General features: G+C 44.8%; 2 protein-coding genes across 2 annotated transcripts; both read left to right on the top strand.

Annotated features, from left to right (window-relative positions):
- Positions 1-1,992: 1,992 nt before the first annotated feature.
- ccdc6b (coiled-coil domain containing 6b) lies at positions 1,993-10,989 on the top strand (the record flags this gene model as incomplete). The annotated part of the gene is made up of 9 exons (XM_083687050.1): positions 1,993-2,238; positions 3,842-3,991; positions 4,734-4,862; positions 6,173-6,276; positions 6,532-6,695; positions 7,220-7,376; positions 7,904-8,004; positions 8,832-8,953; positions 10,597-10,989. The coding sequence occupies 9 exons, from the start codon at positions 1,993-1,995 to the stop codon at positions 10,765-10,767; spliced, it is 1,344 nt and encodes a 447-aa protein (XP_083543176.1). The 3' UTR covers positions 10,768-10,989.
- A 3,175-nt stretch (positions 10,990-14,164) lies between these two features.
- Positions 14,165-18,477, top strand: slc16a9b (solute carrier family 16 member 9b). The gene is made up of 6 exons (XM_083688242.1): positions 14,165-14,334; positions 14,859-15,091; positions 16,234-16,377; positions 16,600-16,695; positions 16,834-17,703; positions 17,921-18,477. Exons 2-6 carry the CDS (start codon positions 14,890-14,892, stop codon positions 18,103-18,105), a joined length of 1,497 nt encoding a protein of 498 aa, XP_083544368.1. The 5' UTR covers positions 14,165-14,334; positions 14,859-14,889; the 3' UTR covers positions 18,106-18,477.
- Positions 18,478-18,981: the final 504 nt, after the last annotated feature.

Raw genomic sequence — 18,981 nt, 5'->3', positions numbered from 1 at the left:
GGCCATGGCTGGGGTGGCTGAGGTCCTTGGTGATCTTCCGGGCCTTCCTCAAACACTGCCTGGTATAGATGTCCTGAGTGGTTGTGAGCAAGCCCCCAGTGATGGACTGAGTCGCCTTCACCACCCTATGCAGAGCCATGCGGTTGAGGGCTGTACAGCTGCCATACCAGGCAGTGATGCAGTCGGACAGGATGTTCTCGATGATGCATCTGTAGGAGTGGGTGAGGATCTGAGGGGCCATGGCAAATTTCTTTAGCCGCCTGAGGAAAAAACAGCCACTGGTGCGCCGTCTTGATCACTTTGCTGGTGTGATGGGTCCATTTGAAGTACTCTGTGATGTGGACACTGAGGCACTTGAAGCTGCTGACCCTCTCCACTTCAACCCTGTCAATGGGGATGGGTGCATGTCTCACCCCCTCTTCTTCTTCCTATAGTCCACAAACCTGGATATATGATTGAACAACAACATTTACATTTACATTTTAGACATTCAGCAGACGCCTTTATGCAAAGCGACTTACAACAAGTACATTTGTCTAAAGTAAGTGAATCATCCATACATCAGTCATCATAAGAAAACAAATCTACGCTAGGACCAGGGGACATTGGCAGTCACAATGGTAGTAGAGAAACTGTACAGCTGTTCTCTCCAAGGCAAAACCACTGCTGGTTGGAATATCAAAAGATTGCAATTTTCCTAGCAGCAAAGGTTCTGCCAAATAAGGAGTTGATGGGGAGAAACATTCTGTGAAATCCCATTGTCGTTAGCTGGAGAACCTGACTGGAGTCGGAAGAATTGTGTCACGACCGTGATTGTTGTTCTCGGCCTAAGACCTACTTGTCGATGGTCTCTTATTTTAGATTTCCATAAATCCACTGCAGAATATCATCAATGAACCTGCTTAATCTCTAGAGTTTTGCAAAGCATCGCCACATAAGCAGTCGCCATTATGGTAGTCACTCGATGGCCAAAACCCAAATCCCTCAAGCTTAATTTTGTCCTTGTCTGTCTCACCACTTTCTCCAAGTCATTGAAGGTCTCACCACTAATTATTTTGTTTGAGTGTTGACTGCATTGTTGCATACTCATATGATACAATATACATTTCTTGCCTCATTAAACAACATATTTTTAGACTAAAACAACTGTGAGGAGGTGTGCCCCTATTTGGCCGGTAATTAATGGTAATTATTTCATTATTACCACTTTCAGTTCTGACTTCTAAATGCTACATGATGCAGAGGAACATATCATAAAATGGCGTTCTCGGACTACAGGAATGACTTCGTGGCGCAACGGTAGCGCGTCTGACTCCAGATCAGAAGGTTGCGTGTTCAAATCACGTCGGGGTCAATTGTTTTGTCATGTACACAAAGCCATCTCTGACCAGCAGTGACAATAGACTGCCTACCTAATAGATGCACCTCGGCAGGATGACAGACCTGTTCTCTCCAAGCATAACCATTGAAATCGAGCCTCTAACCAGCAGCAGAAATGGCACACGTCATGTCAGAGTTGTCCTCTCAGGCAAAACCACTGCTGGTTGGAATATCCTGAACCAAAGATTGCTTAATTATCTTAGCACCAAACGTAACTTCTGCCAAATAAGGACTTGATTGGCGAGGAACATTCTAGGCTGATGCTCATGGGGAGGTGGCCATGAGTAAAACATATGTGTGATGTGGACACTGAGGAACTTGAAGCTGCTGTCCCCCCCCACACACACACACAATTAATTAATCCAGAATGTGGGTTTGATTCGCGCTGGGACCATATGTACTGAAATGTATGCACTCACTGCAATGTAAGTCGCTTTGGATAAAAAGCGTCAGCTAAATGGCATATTATTATATTATAAGAGAGTGCCGTTTCAAAAAACGGTCAAGAGGAGTCGCTGTTGTGCACGCCAATGCGCTGGCCACTCTCACTCACTTACAGCAGAGAGGATGAATCATGATGAATGACCTCGCACTCTCTAAATGCAGCTGAACATGGCGGACAGCGCAAGCGAGAGCGATACTGATGGAGCGTTTCACAGTTCGGCTGGCCCCCAATCTTCATCTTCTAGCAAACCAGGCGTTGTCATTTCACCTTTTCGCTTAGAGGAATTAACGAACCGGCTTGCCTCGCTTCAACAAGAGAACAAAGTCCTTAAAATCGAGCTAGAGACGTTCAAATTGAAATGTAAAGCCTTGCAGGAAGAGAATCAGGACCTGCGTAAAGCTAGCGTCACCCTTGTGAGTAGCACGTTTTAATGGGGAGAAAAAGTAGGGATTAAATACTTTTTGTCGCAAAGAAAGTGGATTGACAACTTCACCGTCGGCTAGTTATCAAGGCAACGTGGTTGTCATTTTGTTTAGAACTGTTCGTTTTCATTTATCGCAGGTTCTCAGCCACAATTCAGTAGCCAGTTAGCTATGCTAACTAGCTATTATTATGACTTGCGTTGCTGCAACATGAGCGTAGCTCATTAGCTAAGCTAGCTAAACCTGCATACATCTTTAGAAATGAGTCAACGAGAGAAAAGCAATTTGCCAGCCAATGAGCTGGACATAGTCATATTTTTTATCATTGAATGCATCAAGATAATTGTTGTTCTTATTCAGTTGATTGCACCATAAGTTACTAGTACTAGTAGCTCCTTGTACCTGCACCATTATGATAGCTAGCTAGCTAACTAGTTGAGCTAAGACAGTCAGTACTCTTTGGTTAAGCCAAAAAAGCCACAAAGCCACAACATCATTGCTCTGGCATTGACAGTTTGACTGACACCATGAAAGTGAAAAGCCATAGAATTACCTTTTCATCAGGCTATGTTGTTGTTAGCAGGCAGTAGGCCTAGTGGTAATGTCTCCAAACAAAATATTCCAACATAAAATGTGTTAAATAGGAATCCCTTTTTTTTTTTTTGTGCTAAATCAGGACTAAACCTTTGGGGGGGGGGGGGGGGGGAAGAAGACACTTCCCTTGGGGAAGATGCTCAACTGAGGGGCGGTGAAACACTTTCTTACCCCAGGAAAACTTCCCAGTTCTGACTGACTGGGCGTATCCCATACACACATACACACTGCTAGGCTAACATTGAGAATATCAGGCCACGTAATCAAGAAGCCTTCGAGATGAGGCAGTCTCATCATGTCAGGCCAAGACTTTGAACGTTGGATGTAGTTGAGCACTACCGCACTGTCTTCAATCGAGCTGGGCCAAAGCACTGCACTCTTGAACGGTTTCACTTCTTCATTTAGCAGCCAGCTAGGAGTTTGTCAACGGTCTCAGGCCATGTTTTCGCAGCTGACAATGTGACTTAGGCTGCGGTTAATTGACACCACGTTAGCCTACGCAGGCAGTCCCGAAAAAGTGATCCTGTGAGGGTGATTTTGTTTTGAGGATAGCCATGGTGAAATGGAGTCATCTGATTCTGTCCCACTGTCTTGAGTTGACTAAATACTATAGTAGAAGTAGTAGTAGTAACTATAGCCGCTGTTCGGCAAGACAACACAGATTAGACTGCATTTCAGACTGTAAATATTTGACAATGTTCTCCAGCCGACAGTATTTCTTTCAGCCTCCGCCGTCTGCAAGGAGAAAAGGAATGTTTAAAAATGCAACAGGTCTCTGTTGCAGGTTGCAATTCAGTCTTTAGGAACCAATCTGACTAATGATTTGTTAAGGAGGTAGCCCTTCCCTTGGGCAGACTTTTATCAGTAAATCCAGGCACCTGAATAGTCATTCAAGATATATTCAATGTATATCTAGACTACATGCTAAAAACTGAGGACAGCAATTTGTTTTCTTATGTGCTGGTCACTAATAGGACTTTTTCTTTTCTTTTTTTCCCAGCAAGCAAGAGCAGAACAAGAGGAGGAGTTCATCAGTAACACTTTATTCAAGAAGATCCAGGCGCTGCAGAAAGAGAAGGAGACCCTCGCTGTCAACTATGAAAAAGAGGAAGAGTTCCTCACCAATGAACTCTCAAGAAAACTCATGCAAGTAAGAGCAGATCTTTGTAAGAGCTCACATCGAGTTCTCGCTTGAAATGGAGACTTGTAAAACCTGTCAATGTGGTCACAGCAGTCTCATTCTACAGCTTAGCATTGTAATGGCCCGGGCCCAATTTCCCGGAAGGCTTTGCGGCTTCCTCTGGTAATTTCTAATGCACAGTCGGGAGAGGGGTAGCCTCCATAAATAAAGTTCAACTTAAGCTACGAAGCCTTTGAGGGGAAACTAGGCACAGAACAGCACGCGATGGTTCATCAGTAGGCCAGGCGGTTGGGTCTGTACGTGCTCAACGATGTGCTCACGGTTGGTGTGTTGTGACTGCTCCTCTCTTGAACTCTCAAGTCAAGTCTCGTTTATTCAGTATCACATTGAATCCAACGAAATGCCCGAGGCGGAGCAGCTCTACAACATCAATCGACATCGACAATAGAATGTAACATGGATAGAATATGAACATCAACAGTAATAAACAGTGATTACAGTAAGAAATAAAATATATATATGTACAGAATGTTTGTAGCAGAAGTAAAGGGAGTTAAATGTAGAGTGCAGTGTCAGTGGAGTGCAATTCAATAGTCTTAACGGCCTGAGGCTAGAAGGCCATTCCGAACCCTGATGGTCCGGGACTGGATGCTTCGGAGTACCGTCTTGCCCGATGGGAGCAGACAGAACAGGGTGTGTCACTGGGGCTGGCTGTTGTCCTTGATGATCTTCCTGGCCGCTCTCTCCCTAGTTACAGCATGAGAAGGTGGCGCTGGAGCAGCACCTGGAGCAGGAGCAGGAGTTTCAGGTCAACAAGCTCATGAAAAAGATCAAGAAGCTGGAGAACGACACCATTTCAAAGCAGCTCACGCTAGAACAGGTACAGTAGAGCACCCGTCGCGCTGCTTCCCGCTTCATATTAGGGGTTGAGGCTGTCTGAAGGAACAGAGTGCAGTGTGTTTTATGTCACCTTTGCAAATCACAATTCTATTGCTTGCTCAACCAAACCTATAAGTCATTTTTATTACATTACATTTGTTTTTATTTATTTTTTGTGTATATATATATATATATATATATTTTTTTTTTTTTCTTCTTTTGGCTCTATATTCACAATGTTTGGATTTGAAATCACACAATTACTATGTGGTTAAAGTTGAGATTCTCAGGCTTTTATTTGATGGTATTGGTGTCCATATTGGTTTCACCCTTTCGAAGTGACTTTACTGTATATATATATCAGTGGAGGCATTACTCTGAGGACAGGCTCATGGTAATGTATGGAATGAGGAATGGTATCAAAACACACGTGTTTGATACCATTCCTCATTCCATTCTATGCATTCCAATGAGCCCGTCCTCCGATTTCTACCTCCACCAGCCTCCACTGATACAGTGCCCTACGTAAGTAATGGACAGTGAAGCATTTTTTTCTTCTTTTGGCTCTATATTCACAATGTTTGGATTTGAAATCACACAATTACTATGTGGTTAAAGTTGAGATTCTCAGGCTTTTATTTGATGGTATTGGTGTCCATATTGGTTTCACCCTTTCGAAGTGACAGCACTTTTCATACATAATCCCCCTGTTTCAGGGCATCGATTCATATAATGTCCAAATTAAGCAGTCATGTTTAGTATTAGGTTGACAATCCTTTGCATGCAATAACTGCCTCTGTGACCCATTGACCCATTTCCTTGATCTCCATTGACACCATTGGTCCTAACCGTTGTCTCATGTTGACATGCCAATAGCTGACTCAAAAGGCAACGCAAAGCCGATAATCAATACGAGACATTGACAGCTCTCTTTTGCCTACACAAATGTTGCCGGAACAGACCTCACTAACCCCTGTCAAGCCAATTGTCCCATTTCTATTGGTGCCCTGAAATAGGTGGACTATATATCAAAAGTGTCATTTCTCAATGGTGAAACCACAAATAAATACATTTGTGAATGTACACAAATACCCTAAAATAGAAGCTGAGAACCTCAACTTCATCGTAATTGTTTGATTTGTTGAAAGAGGATAGTAGGATGTCACCTAATGAATTTTGTCACTTAGCCTAGCTAATAGGTTAATAGCAGGGTTTACCCGTTACGGGGATTAGACCTACTCCAGATCTGATGAGGAGAGAGACTTTGAACGTGTACTGAAGGACCTGCCCCTCTCTGATGTCTCCCTGTAGCTCAGACATGATAAGATTGACCTGGAGAACACACTAGAACAGGAACAAGAAGCGCTGGTCAATCGACTTTGGAAGCGGATGGACAAACTGGAGGCAGAGAAAAGGTCAGTGGCATGGGCGTGCTCACTCATGTAGCAACACTTGACACTACTGACACAGGCTGTCCAGTTTCCGAAGTCCGCCACTCAGTGCATGGCAAACTGAAGCATTGACCTGTGACATAATACTACGCCTGTCACCTGTATTCACGGGGCCATAGGAGGAAGATGGACTCTTAACACTGTAATGATTCCTTCTTCTCAGTCCGTTTTTTTTTTGTAATTACTTCATTTTGTTTTTAAAAAAAAAAATTCTCCCAGAAACCTCCAGGAGAAGCTGGACCAGCCGGTGTCTGCACCACCGTCGCCCAGGGACATCATCTCCATGGAGATAGATTCGCCGGAGAACATGATGCGGCATATCAGCTTCCTGAAGAACGAGGTGGAGAGGCTTAAGAAGGGCCTACGCGCAGCCGAGTCACAACGTGAGTGGATGAGCTCCACCAGCTCTGGAATCGAAATGGTCTAAGTGGTCGCAAAAATCCTTGCAGTATAAAATGCTTATTTCATGTTGATTGAATGCATAATGGTATTTAATGAAATGTGTAATGAAATTAGCAGCAGCCTCTCGACTGAACCTCCAAATCCCACCTTCAGTTGAATGTTTTTAATCTGGTGTCCATGTCGGGTTTTTTTCTTTTACGTATGACCACTAGATGGCGCTATTGTATTTAGTAACTGTCAGAAAAAGGAAACACCTTCAGTAGTCAAGTCGGTAGGCTGATGAAATCCCAAGCTATTTTTACCTCAGCCAACCCATCTGATCTTTTTGGCCATTGTTGTTTTCACTCACCGAATGAAAGTTATGGCAATCCTTTTGAAATGGAAATGTCTTGTTGTAGTTTTCTCTCCTCAACTTGTACTGAACAAGACTCCCAAGTTTGAGGAGCGCTCAATGTGTGTGTATGTACTCACTAACGTGTGTGTGCGCACGCTCGCTGAGCTACAGATGTGGAGAAGCGGGCCCAGTATATCGAGGAGGAGCGCCACATGCGGGAGGAAAACGTCCGCCTGCAGAGGAAGCTGCAGAGAGAGATGGAGCGCAGGGAGGCCCTGTGCAGGCAGCTGTCGGAGAGCGAGTCCAGCCTCGAGATGGACGATGAGAGGTAACCCCCCCCCGGCATCAACGCTGGCCCCCCGTGACTGACCTGTCAACCACAACATTGCTGTATTCAGTCTCAGTCATTGAAAGAAAACCCACAGGTCTGCTGTGAACTAAACCATTGTAGAACAGGATCAGCAGCTCTAACTGGTTTTGACAGCGTTTCGACGAGATGATGAACCAGTGTTTGTCTCCCTGTTGAAGGTATTTCAACGAGATGATGAACCAGTGTTTGTCTCCCCGTTGAAGGTATTTCAACGAGATGATGAACCAGTGTTTGTCTCCCCGTTGAAGGTATTTCAACGAGATGATGAACCAATGTTTGTCTCCCTGTTGAAGGTATTTCAACGAGATGATGAACCAATGTTTGTCTCCCTGTTGTTGACAGCATATCAACGAGATGATGAACCAATGTTTGTCTCCCTGTTGTTGAACGTATTTCAACGAGATGATGAACCAATGTTTGTCTCCCTGTTGTTGACAGCATATCAACGAGATGATGGACCAATGTTTGTCTCCCTGTTGTTGAAGGTACTTCAACGAGATGTCTGCTCAAGGCCTTCGACCCCGGACAGTGTCCAGTCCCATACCGTACACTCCCTCCCCGAGCTCCAGCAGGCCCATCTCCCCTGGTACGTCTGTGCATTTTATAGTACAAGAGACATTCTTCAGCTTTTTGTCATTGCTTTGTTCCTCTCTCTTATTGTTCCATGTGATTGTGAATTCCTTTTTGAAGCTGTTGAAATAGGTGATGTAATTAAATGCGATATAAGATGACTGCCTAGTTGAACAGCTTTTCTGCGTAGTAACACAGTATTTATTAACGGTATTGGACTCGAATATGGTTCGAGCCCCATGGGGCTTTTAATTGGGAGGCCTCAACCATAAAAACAAAAATGTCTGCCCTGAGGCCAAGCCTCCGACATGGTGAGTCCACCAAGCAGCCCCAGTGTTGTCAGGTCAGAGAATTGTTTGTTGGCGTTGGTGACTCACTCTGACCTGCATGGATTCTACTGTTGTTTTACTTCCCTGTCCCCCTCCGTTGTGGAGTGTGGCCGTGTCAGGTATCCAGTCAGACCAGCCCCAAGCCTCAGCTTAAGCCCATTGTTGTCACACACTCAGCCTGGATACGTGATAGCCTGGGAAGCTACTGTACTAATCTCATCTCTGGAGACGGACACGATTCACTTTAGTTTCCTGCATTTTTGTTAATGGTTAAAACAGACGTGTATTGTGGAGTGGGCCGATGCTAAAAGGCATTGTTACCTGTAGGCCTGTCTTCAGTGGCATGCGGAGATGTCTGTGCCTGATAACTCTCAGAGTGTTATCCCAATGCCATGCGACAACAAAAACACTGTCCGGTTAGGAGATTCCTGACATGTTTTACCCCACAGTGTCTCGACGGGACATTTTGAGTGTGAACAGTTGTCATTAAACCGGGCCCTTCTGTCTACTTTAGGTCTGTCCTATGCCAGCCACACGGTGGGCTTCACCCCTCCGTCCACCCTGACCAGAGCTGGCATGTCCTACTACAACACCCCCGGCCTGCACATGCACGTGGGCTCCTCACACGGCGCCACGGTGAGTCTGCTGAACTACAAACCTACCTACTTAAGGTTAGTGCTGGGTGAGAACAAAGGCCTGCGTCTCCAGTAGCTCCCAGGAGCACAGATGGCGAGAGAGGCTGTTCTAGATCAATCCTGTTCCATAACACGGCTGCTCACATGGGACTCGGCAGTCAGTGTGCGTGGACTGTGTTATGATATCTGCTTGTTGCCGACAACCGCAAGGACTTGGCAGAACTCACTGTTATTCTCCACTGGTCCCCCCTCCCGCCCCTTGCCTCCGGAGACACTCACAGGACAGACAACACAATGATCACACTCACTGAGATCTTGTTTATTATGAAGGATCCTGTAACTTCTCTTAGAAATGTTCTCCTTTTAACTTCTAAAAGGCAACTTCTAACAGAATCAAAGGTTCTGAAAACCTGCCCCCCCCCCCCCCCACCACCACCACCACCACCACCACCACCATAAATGGCCAAATAAACACCTTCAGACGAGAGGCTGGAAGGAAACAAGTGTGACCCACGCCAGCCACTTCCCCCTCCCCCCCCCGGCCCACCCTGTCTCCCTGGACGTCGGCTCCTACACACGTGGACAGGAAGTGTGCCGGGAGGGGAATGTCCATGTGTGACTATTTTTAGGGCTTTTTACCCGACAAAACAGCAAGGTGGATTGAGTTGTCACAGACAACAAAAGAAGGTCATGGGATGGGCACTGTGAGATGGAATAACCGACCTCTCCTTTCAACACGTACTTGTTATATAGAGTATTGTTGTGAGGAAAGGTAAAGGTTTTACTGTTGCTTTCATTCCGTTTCGTAACGAATGTGGAAGTGAATTTCTTTACGGGGATATAAAACATGTTCACGGATCCTATGATGTTAAAGCAGAATTTTACTCAAGGCTATTTCTTATCAGCCCACCATTGATATGGTCCTGAAATATAATGACTGTGCATACACACATTAAAAACATTTGAGTAAAATTCCACCTTAAATAACACCTGTGAATTTACACACACAAATGTCAATCTTCAAATATACTATGCGAGTCGTCTGATACTGTAGCTTAGAAGTTAAGTCACCCCCCTACCCTGCCTACCAATTTACCACTAGGATTATACACACACAACAACCAAATGTACATTTTACTCAGATGGGGCTAATTGATTGTTTACTTTACCTGTGGTTGTTTCATGCAGTGTCAATTATAGATTGGCCTCAGACATTGACAGTGGTTTTGTTTTCCCTTCGCGCTGATAAGCTTGCCTTTGAGCAAGTTCGTAAGTAAACAAAACCGCACATGATTCCCAGTGACTCAGAACATGTGATATAAGATTTTCCTTGGACTTTGCGTTTGTTGCTGTGCTACGCTGCAGCCCCAGTTCCAACTCTTTCAACCCTTATCCAAAAAGGAAAAATGCAGAAGCCACAAACAAGGCCAAATCTCAGTGTTAGATTGGTGCACATTTTCTCTTGGGGCTACATTTTTAAGCCCAATACCCCAGTGCGTCATTGAAGTCTGAGTCATGCGCACATCAAGTTAGGATTCACCTTAGACCGTGACCGTTTAAGACGCCTCCTGATAGCGAGACATTCTCGTCATCCAAAACATAACATTTCCCCTCTCTCTCTCTCTTTCTCTCTCTCTCTCACAGAGACCCTCCCCAAGAAGAAGCAACAGTCCAGACAAATTCAAGCGGCCCACTCCCCCGCCCTCTCCGAACACGCAAGGAGTGCAGCTGCCGCCCCCCCCACCTCCGCCGGCACAGCCCATGGTTGTCCAGTGCACCTCCGAGCATCCTTCGCATCAGTCCTGCCAGCCGTAGTGCATGATGAGCTAGCCTTCCGCTGCTTAGCCAGACTGACCCTGACGCAGAGAGTCCCCCCCCCCCCCCCCCCACCAAGAGCCCAAAGGCTGTACCCAATGTCAACGGAGTCGACTTCCTTGCACTGAGAAACATTATAGGCTTCACTGTTTTATCTCTGTCTAATATGTTTTGCCCTAGTACGCAGTTGGTGTTGTGACATTCAACACTAACCCCCACCCCCCCCGCCGCCCCAAAAAAACAAAACAGAATCTCTTGTCCGGTGGTATATCCTTGCCGGAGCTTTCTCTGTACCCGGCTTTGGTTTATTACAATGTGTCACTTCATCTTGCAATATTGAGTGTTATTTAGCATTGTGAAACAGCAGAAAACTCAACCTTTCGCAGGCCTGGATTGATTTTGAACAACAACAAAAAAAAAAGGGAATCCATATATTTATTTTTCATTCTATGTTTATGCATAATATCCCCTCACACCGTTGTGTTGTCACTGCGTTTTAGAAATGTCGATTCTTCTGCAGCGCTGATCTGCCATACTACATACATAGTATAATATAATAGTATAATAGTATAAATAAAGACCAGTCTATAAAAGGTACATGAGAATGTTGAGACGAAGCTTTGTGTCAAATTGAAGTGAGTTAGATAAGACGTTTTATCCTCTGGTGTTGCGGTAAATCTTAAGTGCTCTGGACAGACGTTCCCTCTGGGGACTGACTGACACAGACAGACGGACGGACGGACGGACACCATGCAGGACGGTGACTGGTCAACAGGTCTTGTACATTTGACCGTTGCTCATTCTGCTGAGTCAAGAGACTCGAGTTGCCAATGAGGCGGAGCCTGACAGAGGCGTCAGGCGTGTTGAATCAAGGCGGTGCTGGCTCACCTGTGCCAGACGACCATGTATAGCCCAAGGTTAGCTGGAGAGAACGTGTGTTCACCGTTCGCGAATAGAATTTAAAACGCCTCGATGCGCATTTCCAGTGAAAAGACATGCGGTGGTTTTGGTGATAGATGTAGAGACAGAAGAAAAAAGGCTTTCCTGTTTGCCGCTGGTGGTGCATTTCAACGTTTGCATTTACTTTTATGGCATTTACTCGACATTTGTCTGACGGACATGTCCCGCTATACTGTAATGCTCCAAACATGGGATTGAAAGGGTTATTATGGGGTGAGATAGGATAGAAACTGGGGATAAGAGGGTTGGGATCTTCTGAGGTTTCAACATTCTGCACCATCTTAATTCACATTTCAAATGTTCCACAAATTGCATTATACTGGTACCACTGTGATTTATTGTTTGTGTTAGACGATTGCTTTATGAATAATATACTGTCATTATAAATACTGCTGCAAGAGGTGGACCAAAATGAGAACACACTAGTACAAGTAAAAATGTAAAAAAAAAAAAAAAAGCTTTGGGGGAGAAAAAAAGAAAGAAAAAAAAAAAAGTAATTTGAAAGTGTTTGAAATCCCAGATGTTTAATGTGTTTGTAATGAATCAGTCTTACACCTTTCTCTTTGCCATGTTTATATCACATGTCTACCCTCCTCTTCACACTCACCAATGAGAGAAATAGCTAAGACTGTGAATAACCGTCAACCTGAAGCACTTAGGCCTATGTACTTTAAACGGTATCTGTTTTATGAAATATTGATACGTTGAAATGACAATTGGGATGCATTTATGTTCTTTTATTTCAATTTGTACATGTGGGAAGACTTCTTTGTCACTGTTTTGGGGCTCAACCTGTATAGCTTTTGCTGTGTTATATACTACCCCTGTACACCATCAGCATCAGTTTGGCTTAATCGTAGAGCAAAGCACGATATTTCGGCGTTATCCATGTCACATCCATGATTTGATCGTGTTTCAACCCTGCTCTCATTCCCAAATGGACCCACCGCCGCTACCCCTATGCATCTGGAGATTTGAGAGGATTTTGGTGAAAAACCAGCCTGTCAGCGGGACAGGAGGAGCAACAGTATTTACTGTATTGCTTACACACCTGTCAAATCCTCTCAGGTTTCCGAAAGAGTGTTTTTGGGGGGGGGTTGGTTTGGGATTGGGCCACTGCTCTGCACTTCAGCACCAGGAACCAGCTCCACATTGTCTTGGTTTGCATCTTAATGACTCTTTTGTTTGGCATTGTAAATGTATTTGATTCTATTGAGGTATTTGTGTATATATCCGTTTTTGTTTTTTTACCAGAGCCCACGTTCAAGAACTTGTGTTCTGTTGTTTCTTGTTTTTTTTTTGGTTTTATTTTCTGGTGATGGTGGGTGTTTTGTTGCTTTCACAACTGTTGGCGGACGAATGTAAAGTTTTCTCATGTTTTATCGCTATCGTTAACAGATAGAACACATTGGAGCCTTAAGTCACTGTGGTATTGCTATTGCATTATCTAGCTTATCCCCACATTAACTAATTAAAGCCTTATGTGGTTCAATCAGTGTCCATGGAACTTCCAGTGTCATCATTTCCTATGGGCTAAAATAACAGCCAATGGCTTGCCCACTATCCTTCTCTCATAAGTTCCAATCTTATTAGATATGTTTACACATGGTTATGGTAAGTCAGTGTGTATTAGAGGTTTATATACAGAGATCCTGTAGCTTAGCCTTGGTTCCCATGTGCTGAGGTTGCACACTAGTGTTTTGGAGTGAATTCCAGAGTGTTAAATGTGACATATTAGGTCAAATACATTCTCCCTTATCTCCCTTATGTAAGTTATTCAATTGTTATAATGGATATTATTATTGTTATTATTATTCATTGATCAGAAGACTCCAAAGTCTATACTTTTTCATCCACATGGTGAGTTTATAAGATGGCATCATCTACTGCAGCACGTTTGGCAGTATTGTCGTCAGGAAACCGGTTCAGACTGGTGCGGTACAGTCTGATGGTGTCAAATGCTTCATTTCAAAGCTGTTTATGCATGTTAACACGAGTTAGATGTCTCATTTAAAATGTCATCTATTTGTGGCGTATTTAGAAAGTTATACCGAATGACTGAATGTTTTGGCCACATAATCCTACGATTTCACGAATTCAGCTCTTTTTTTTATTAGACTATGATCACATTGAAAGAGAATATCATTGAATGGCATAGAATCAAAAGGTCGAAAATATCATAGTATATAGTATATATACCCCCATATAAGAAAGTTTAAGACTTTGTCAAAGGATGGAGACGTCAGCAGCGTGTGATGGTTCAAACAGCTGGAGACTATCCACACTAAGGCACTGTTGAGGAGGAAGTTGAGGCATAGCCGTTCGGTCAGACCAGCGTGAACAGCTTCAAACCGGTTTCTGCGCTTGGCAACAAAAGCTCTACCTTTCCACTGCTGGGTCTTATATTCAGCTGCAGATGATGCCACACGAACATAGACCGTTTCAGTGTTATAGGCGTATGTATAGCAGGTTTCTTGTCAGCGAAATGTGTGTTCCGCTATGATACATTTAATATTCGGCGCTGGGCAAAGGGCCAGTTGTCCATCTCCACTGCGCGCAGCTGATTTTTAGGTCACCGTCCATCTGCAGGTGCCAGGAATTGTTAAGGTAATTTGATGTGATTGTTTTGTTAATGTCATTGTTTATTGTCTTGTTTATTCAGTAGGTAATGCTTAATACAGTAGATAAAGGGTATTTAAAAACAAATATGTAGGGTACAGAATATTAATTAGGCACATACCATGAACATACAAATGAAGATTTGATGTTTCTGAAACAATCTTTGGTATATTATAATTATGATTGAAATACCCACTATGATGATCTAGAAAAAAAAGAAAGTGGAGTGGAAATTAGATCTGGCATGAATTGAGTTCCTAAACTTTGAGAGATGGGTGCGTGTTATCACCCGGTGCGCCCGGCACGATTTGCTACGCGAGCGCGCTCATCTCTGGTGCGCCGCGCCACCCGGCAACAGTTCGTTTAAAGTTTGAAAAACATGATGTCAGAGGCTAGGGTCATTACAAAGATACATTATCAGATCACATTTTGCATACCTCAGCTTTTGACTCAATATACACATTCTGAGTTGTTTTCGATAACACCATTTCTCCTTTCTTTCTTCGTTGCAGGACTGCTTGTTTTTCCCCTTGAACCATCAGAATGTCTCAGAGCAGCAGGAAAGCCCTGGATGGAGGCTGGGGATGGGCCATTGTGGTGGCCTGCTTCATGGCCCAGCTCCTGGCCTACGGCTCACCCCAGTCTGTGGGAGTCCTCTACCCAGAGTGGCTTCATGCCTTCCAGGAGGGGAAGGGGAAGACAGCCTGGGTGGGATCCCTGGTCTCCGGAATCGGACTGATTGCCAGTGAGTATAATGTTGTATAAAGAATTGGGGAGTGTTATTTGTTTGCCTGCACTGTAGCCCTATGTAATTCTTCAACTGCAGAGATTTATTGTGTTATAATAACACTTTAGCAAAGTAAGTGATCTGATTTATCACTTTCTTTTTCTTCATCAAATTGCTACTTTTGCACCTCAACTGCAATTTACCCAGTGTAATTGCCAGCATTGTGCATAGAAACCTATAATGTATGTCACCAACTTTTAAAACAACAACAATCACATTCCCACAACAATCACAATCCTCTCAGCACCATTTGATTGATGACTTCCAATTGGCAAACCAATACTGGAGGCGTCTTCTAATGAATAATCAGTCATATGCTTACTCTTGGCTTGTCTTATGTAACAACGGCAATCAATGAAGGGGTCAAGTAGAAGTTGCAGACATGTGGGACATTGTCACATCATTGTTTTTCCTCCCGTGGGTGATGACTGTTATGAAAGAGGACTTAGTCATGGCATACAGAGCTGTGTGTCAATACCTCACTACAAATACCTATATTAATATAAATAGTATTATCAGTGCCTGAGTGAGGTTCTCAGTAGGATATAGACTATTCCTCCTCTCTGTGTTCTGACCACAAGCTCCCCCAATAGAGTAGAGTTATTCAATCCTGGCCCTCAGGGGTTGACAGGGTGTGCAGGCTTTTGTTCCAACTCAGCACAGCACAATGCATTCAGCTCATCCAGGGCTATTGTTAGTTGTTCAGTTGAATTTCTTAGAGCTTGACTGGAACAAAACCCTGCACACCAAAGGAGGACCCCAAAACCAGGACTGAAGAAGAACCCTTTGATAGGGTTACAGATCAGCCACTCACATGTGTTGCTGTAGAGTAGTCAGTGCTGTTGTTCAGACTATTCAATGGTGTTTGTCCCTGTCATGTTCACACTGAGAGACCCATCTTCTCATCCTGTCTCTTTCATCCAATACTGGATTAAGGTCCCGAGGCCTTATGCTGGGCTCAGGATCTTTAAGATTACCTTTTGGAGATTAGAGCCACCAGAGTCCCATTAGAGCCTATCCGAGCGAAGTCACCGCTCCCTGTTACTGTCTATGCTGCCTTTGTTGATGTCGTTGTCCTCCCCCCGCCTGTCTGTCCACAGGTCCGATCTGCAGTGCCTGCGTGGTCAACTTCGGGGCACGGCCTGTCACCATCTTCAGTGGTGTCATGGTCGCCGGAGGCCTGATGCTCAGTGCCTTTGCGCCCAACATTCCCTTCCTCATCTTCTCATACGGCATAGTCGTCGGTAGGTGTAGCAGCATGTTGCTGCTTTCAAACAAATTCACCTCGTTTTTGTTTTTTGAAAATTCAGAATTAGGTCAGTGCTCTAAATATGCCAGGAATTAATGAATGAAAGTACTGTACATGGGAGGAAAGGCCACTTTTTGTTGGAAATGTACCAACAAAATTTGGACCTATCTGCAGCAAATGAATAATTATTGATGTTTGTTTGTGTTTCTGGTCACAGGACTAGGCTGTGGGCTGGTGTACGCTGCTACTCTGACCATTACCTGTCAGTACTTCGACAAGAGGAGAGGCCTCGCTCTTGGAATAGTCACAACCGGTAATCCCTCCTGCCTTTCACCATTAAATGGGGAACACCCTTTCCAGAATCTTGTTGTCATAATATAATTTGTATTTAGATGAGTTCATAAATCGTAGAAGAATGACTCTCTAACCCATGTCTGTTTGTTGTTCTCAGGTACAAGTGTTGGAGGATTCCTCTATGCCACCGCACAGAACGAGTTCATCGAACTCTTCGGCCTGGACGGTTGTTTACTAATCATTGGAGCCTTAGCCCTGAACATCATCGCCTGCGCTGGACCCATGAGGCCCCTGGACCCGCCTGCTTACTACCTCAAACAGAGGGCTGCCGCCCTGGAGCGGGCCGAGGAACAGCTGTACGAGAAGGCCCCTGCCGCGGAGGGGCACGTCAAACCCATCACGAGCAGCGCGGTGAAGAATGACCTACTTGCTAAAGACCTGCTGGTCACCGTCACCATCGACACCAAAGACCCGCTAGCCTACGAGAAGAGCCTGCTCAGCTGCTCGGCCCTGGTCAGACTGATCAAGGCCAAGCAGAAGGCCTACTCCAGGTATGTCCATTCCACCGCGGAGCTTCTCCAGGACCGGATCTTCACTGCGCTGTGCGTGGCCCTGTTCCTCTTCAGCCTGGGCGCCTTCCCACCTCTACTCTTCATGGAGGACGTGGCCCAGAGCGAGGGGCTCGTGGACGGCGTCAGCGTCATCCCGCTGGTGTCCATCACCTCCATCTGCGCGGGCGTGGGCAAGCTGGTGCTGGGCGCCATGGCCGACGTGAAGTGCGTCAACAGCGTGTTCCTCTACGCCTTCACAGTGGTGGGCAGCGGGGTGTCGCTGCTCCTCATCCCCGTCACAAAATCCTACATGGGTCTCCAGGTGCTCTCGGCGGTCCTGGGCTTCTTCTCAGGGAACTGGTCTCTCACCTCCTACGTTACCACCAAGATCGTGGGGATCGATCGGCTCACGCAGGCCCACGGAATCCTCATGTTCTTCGGCGGGTTCGGGATCATGCTGGGACCTCCAGTCGTAGGTAAGACGGCTGCTCCTCCTTTGAACTGAAATATCTTCAGCTCAGTCTCAGTCTTTTTCACATTCCTTCAGAGTGAGTCAAATGATCCAATATATATGAAATACTGTGGTCAATAGGTCATGCTTGGCTGCCAAAGATGTCAACTTTCAGTTGTGAAACAACTGATTGGAAGCCCCATTGGTCATGTCGGTAACAAAACATCTTCTTGTTGTTGCAGGCTGGTTCTATGACTGGACAAACTCCTACGACCTGGCGTTCTACCTCAGCGGGGGCTGTGTGATCTTGGGGTCAGTGTGTCTCTTCCTGTCCGCTCTGCCCTGCTTCAACAGGATCGAGGCTGAAACCCCCCGACCCGACATTGAGTACACCAGCAGCTGTGACAAAGTGGCGTCAGTGGCCTAAAGGGTGGACCTCCCTGGCCTATGAAGGGACACTCTGACAAGAGATGTGGTGGTTAGAACAACCTACAGCATACTGACAAATATACAATTATACTGACAAAGGTTTTTACCTTTCAGAGGGGGTTATTACTATTTTGGGGTGGTGCAAGAGTCCTCAAATTCAAAAAGCATGCACAGTATTTTTTACAATGAGCAATTCGTTTGACAGCGGGCTGTGGGATTGTTCGATCCAGTTTTACGGCCCTGGCGATGTTTTATTATTATTACGGCCTTATTTTAAAAGGCTCCAACAATCCTATGTCGACATGCACCCACGCCAGATGATGTTTACTGTAAGAATGCTGTAATTGTCACTTGAAATGGACTGCTAACAAAAATGTCCCCATTTATTGTTTTATGATGACACATGGGAGGGGGGGGGTGGGCATGGGGGCATCCTCAGGGGATGATAGAAAGTACAACAACTACGACAACAAACACAAACTCGTAGTAGTCTTGTGTCTGATGACATTTCTAATGTCTCTCTCTTTTTTTTTTTTTTTATATGACTTACTCTGATGTAACTTTGTATTTTCTTTGTATTTTTAGATCAAGAGTATGTATTGTTTGCTGGCTGTAGTAATCCACAGCTGCCCCACCTTTTTTTATCTATGTACTGTATTGTTCATTATATTTGTGTGTCGTCAATGTTCTGCCTTTTTTTATCCCTTTTGGGATCAATGAAGTATGTTCACTTCAATGCGAGATAGAGGAACAAAGTAGGAATGCACTTTAGCCCAGCAGAACATCCTTCTTTTTTTTGTGTTGTTCATGTAGATTAGAGGCCTAGCTACATCATACCAAAGTGCAACGTATAGTCCACCACTGAAATCTGTTC

Source organism: Argentina silus (genome assembly GCF_951799395.1).
Source record: "Argentina silus genome assembly, chromosome: 16".
Classification (NCBI taxonomy): domain Eukaryota; kingdom Metazoa; phylum Chordata; class Actinopteri; order Argentiniformes; family Argentinidae; genus Argentina; species Argentina silus.
The sequence above is the reverse complement of the archived record's forward strand: the minus strand, read 5'-3'. Positions and strand labels throughout refer to the sequence as shown.

Coding starts and splice junctions, on each gene's coding strand:
- slc16a9b (XM_083688242.1), top strand. CDS start 14,890: ATGTCTCAGAGCAGCAGGAAAGCCCTGGATGGAGGCTGGGGATGGGCC. Junction 15,092..16,233: donor CGGAATCGGACTGATTGCCA/GTGAGTATAATG, acceptor GTCTGTCCACAG/GTCCGATCTGCAGTGCCTGC. Junction 16,696..16,833: donor TCTTGGAATAGTCACAACCG/GTAATCCCTCCT, acceptor TGTTGTTCTCAG/GTACAAGTGTTGGAGGATTC.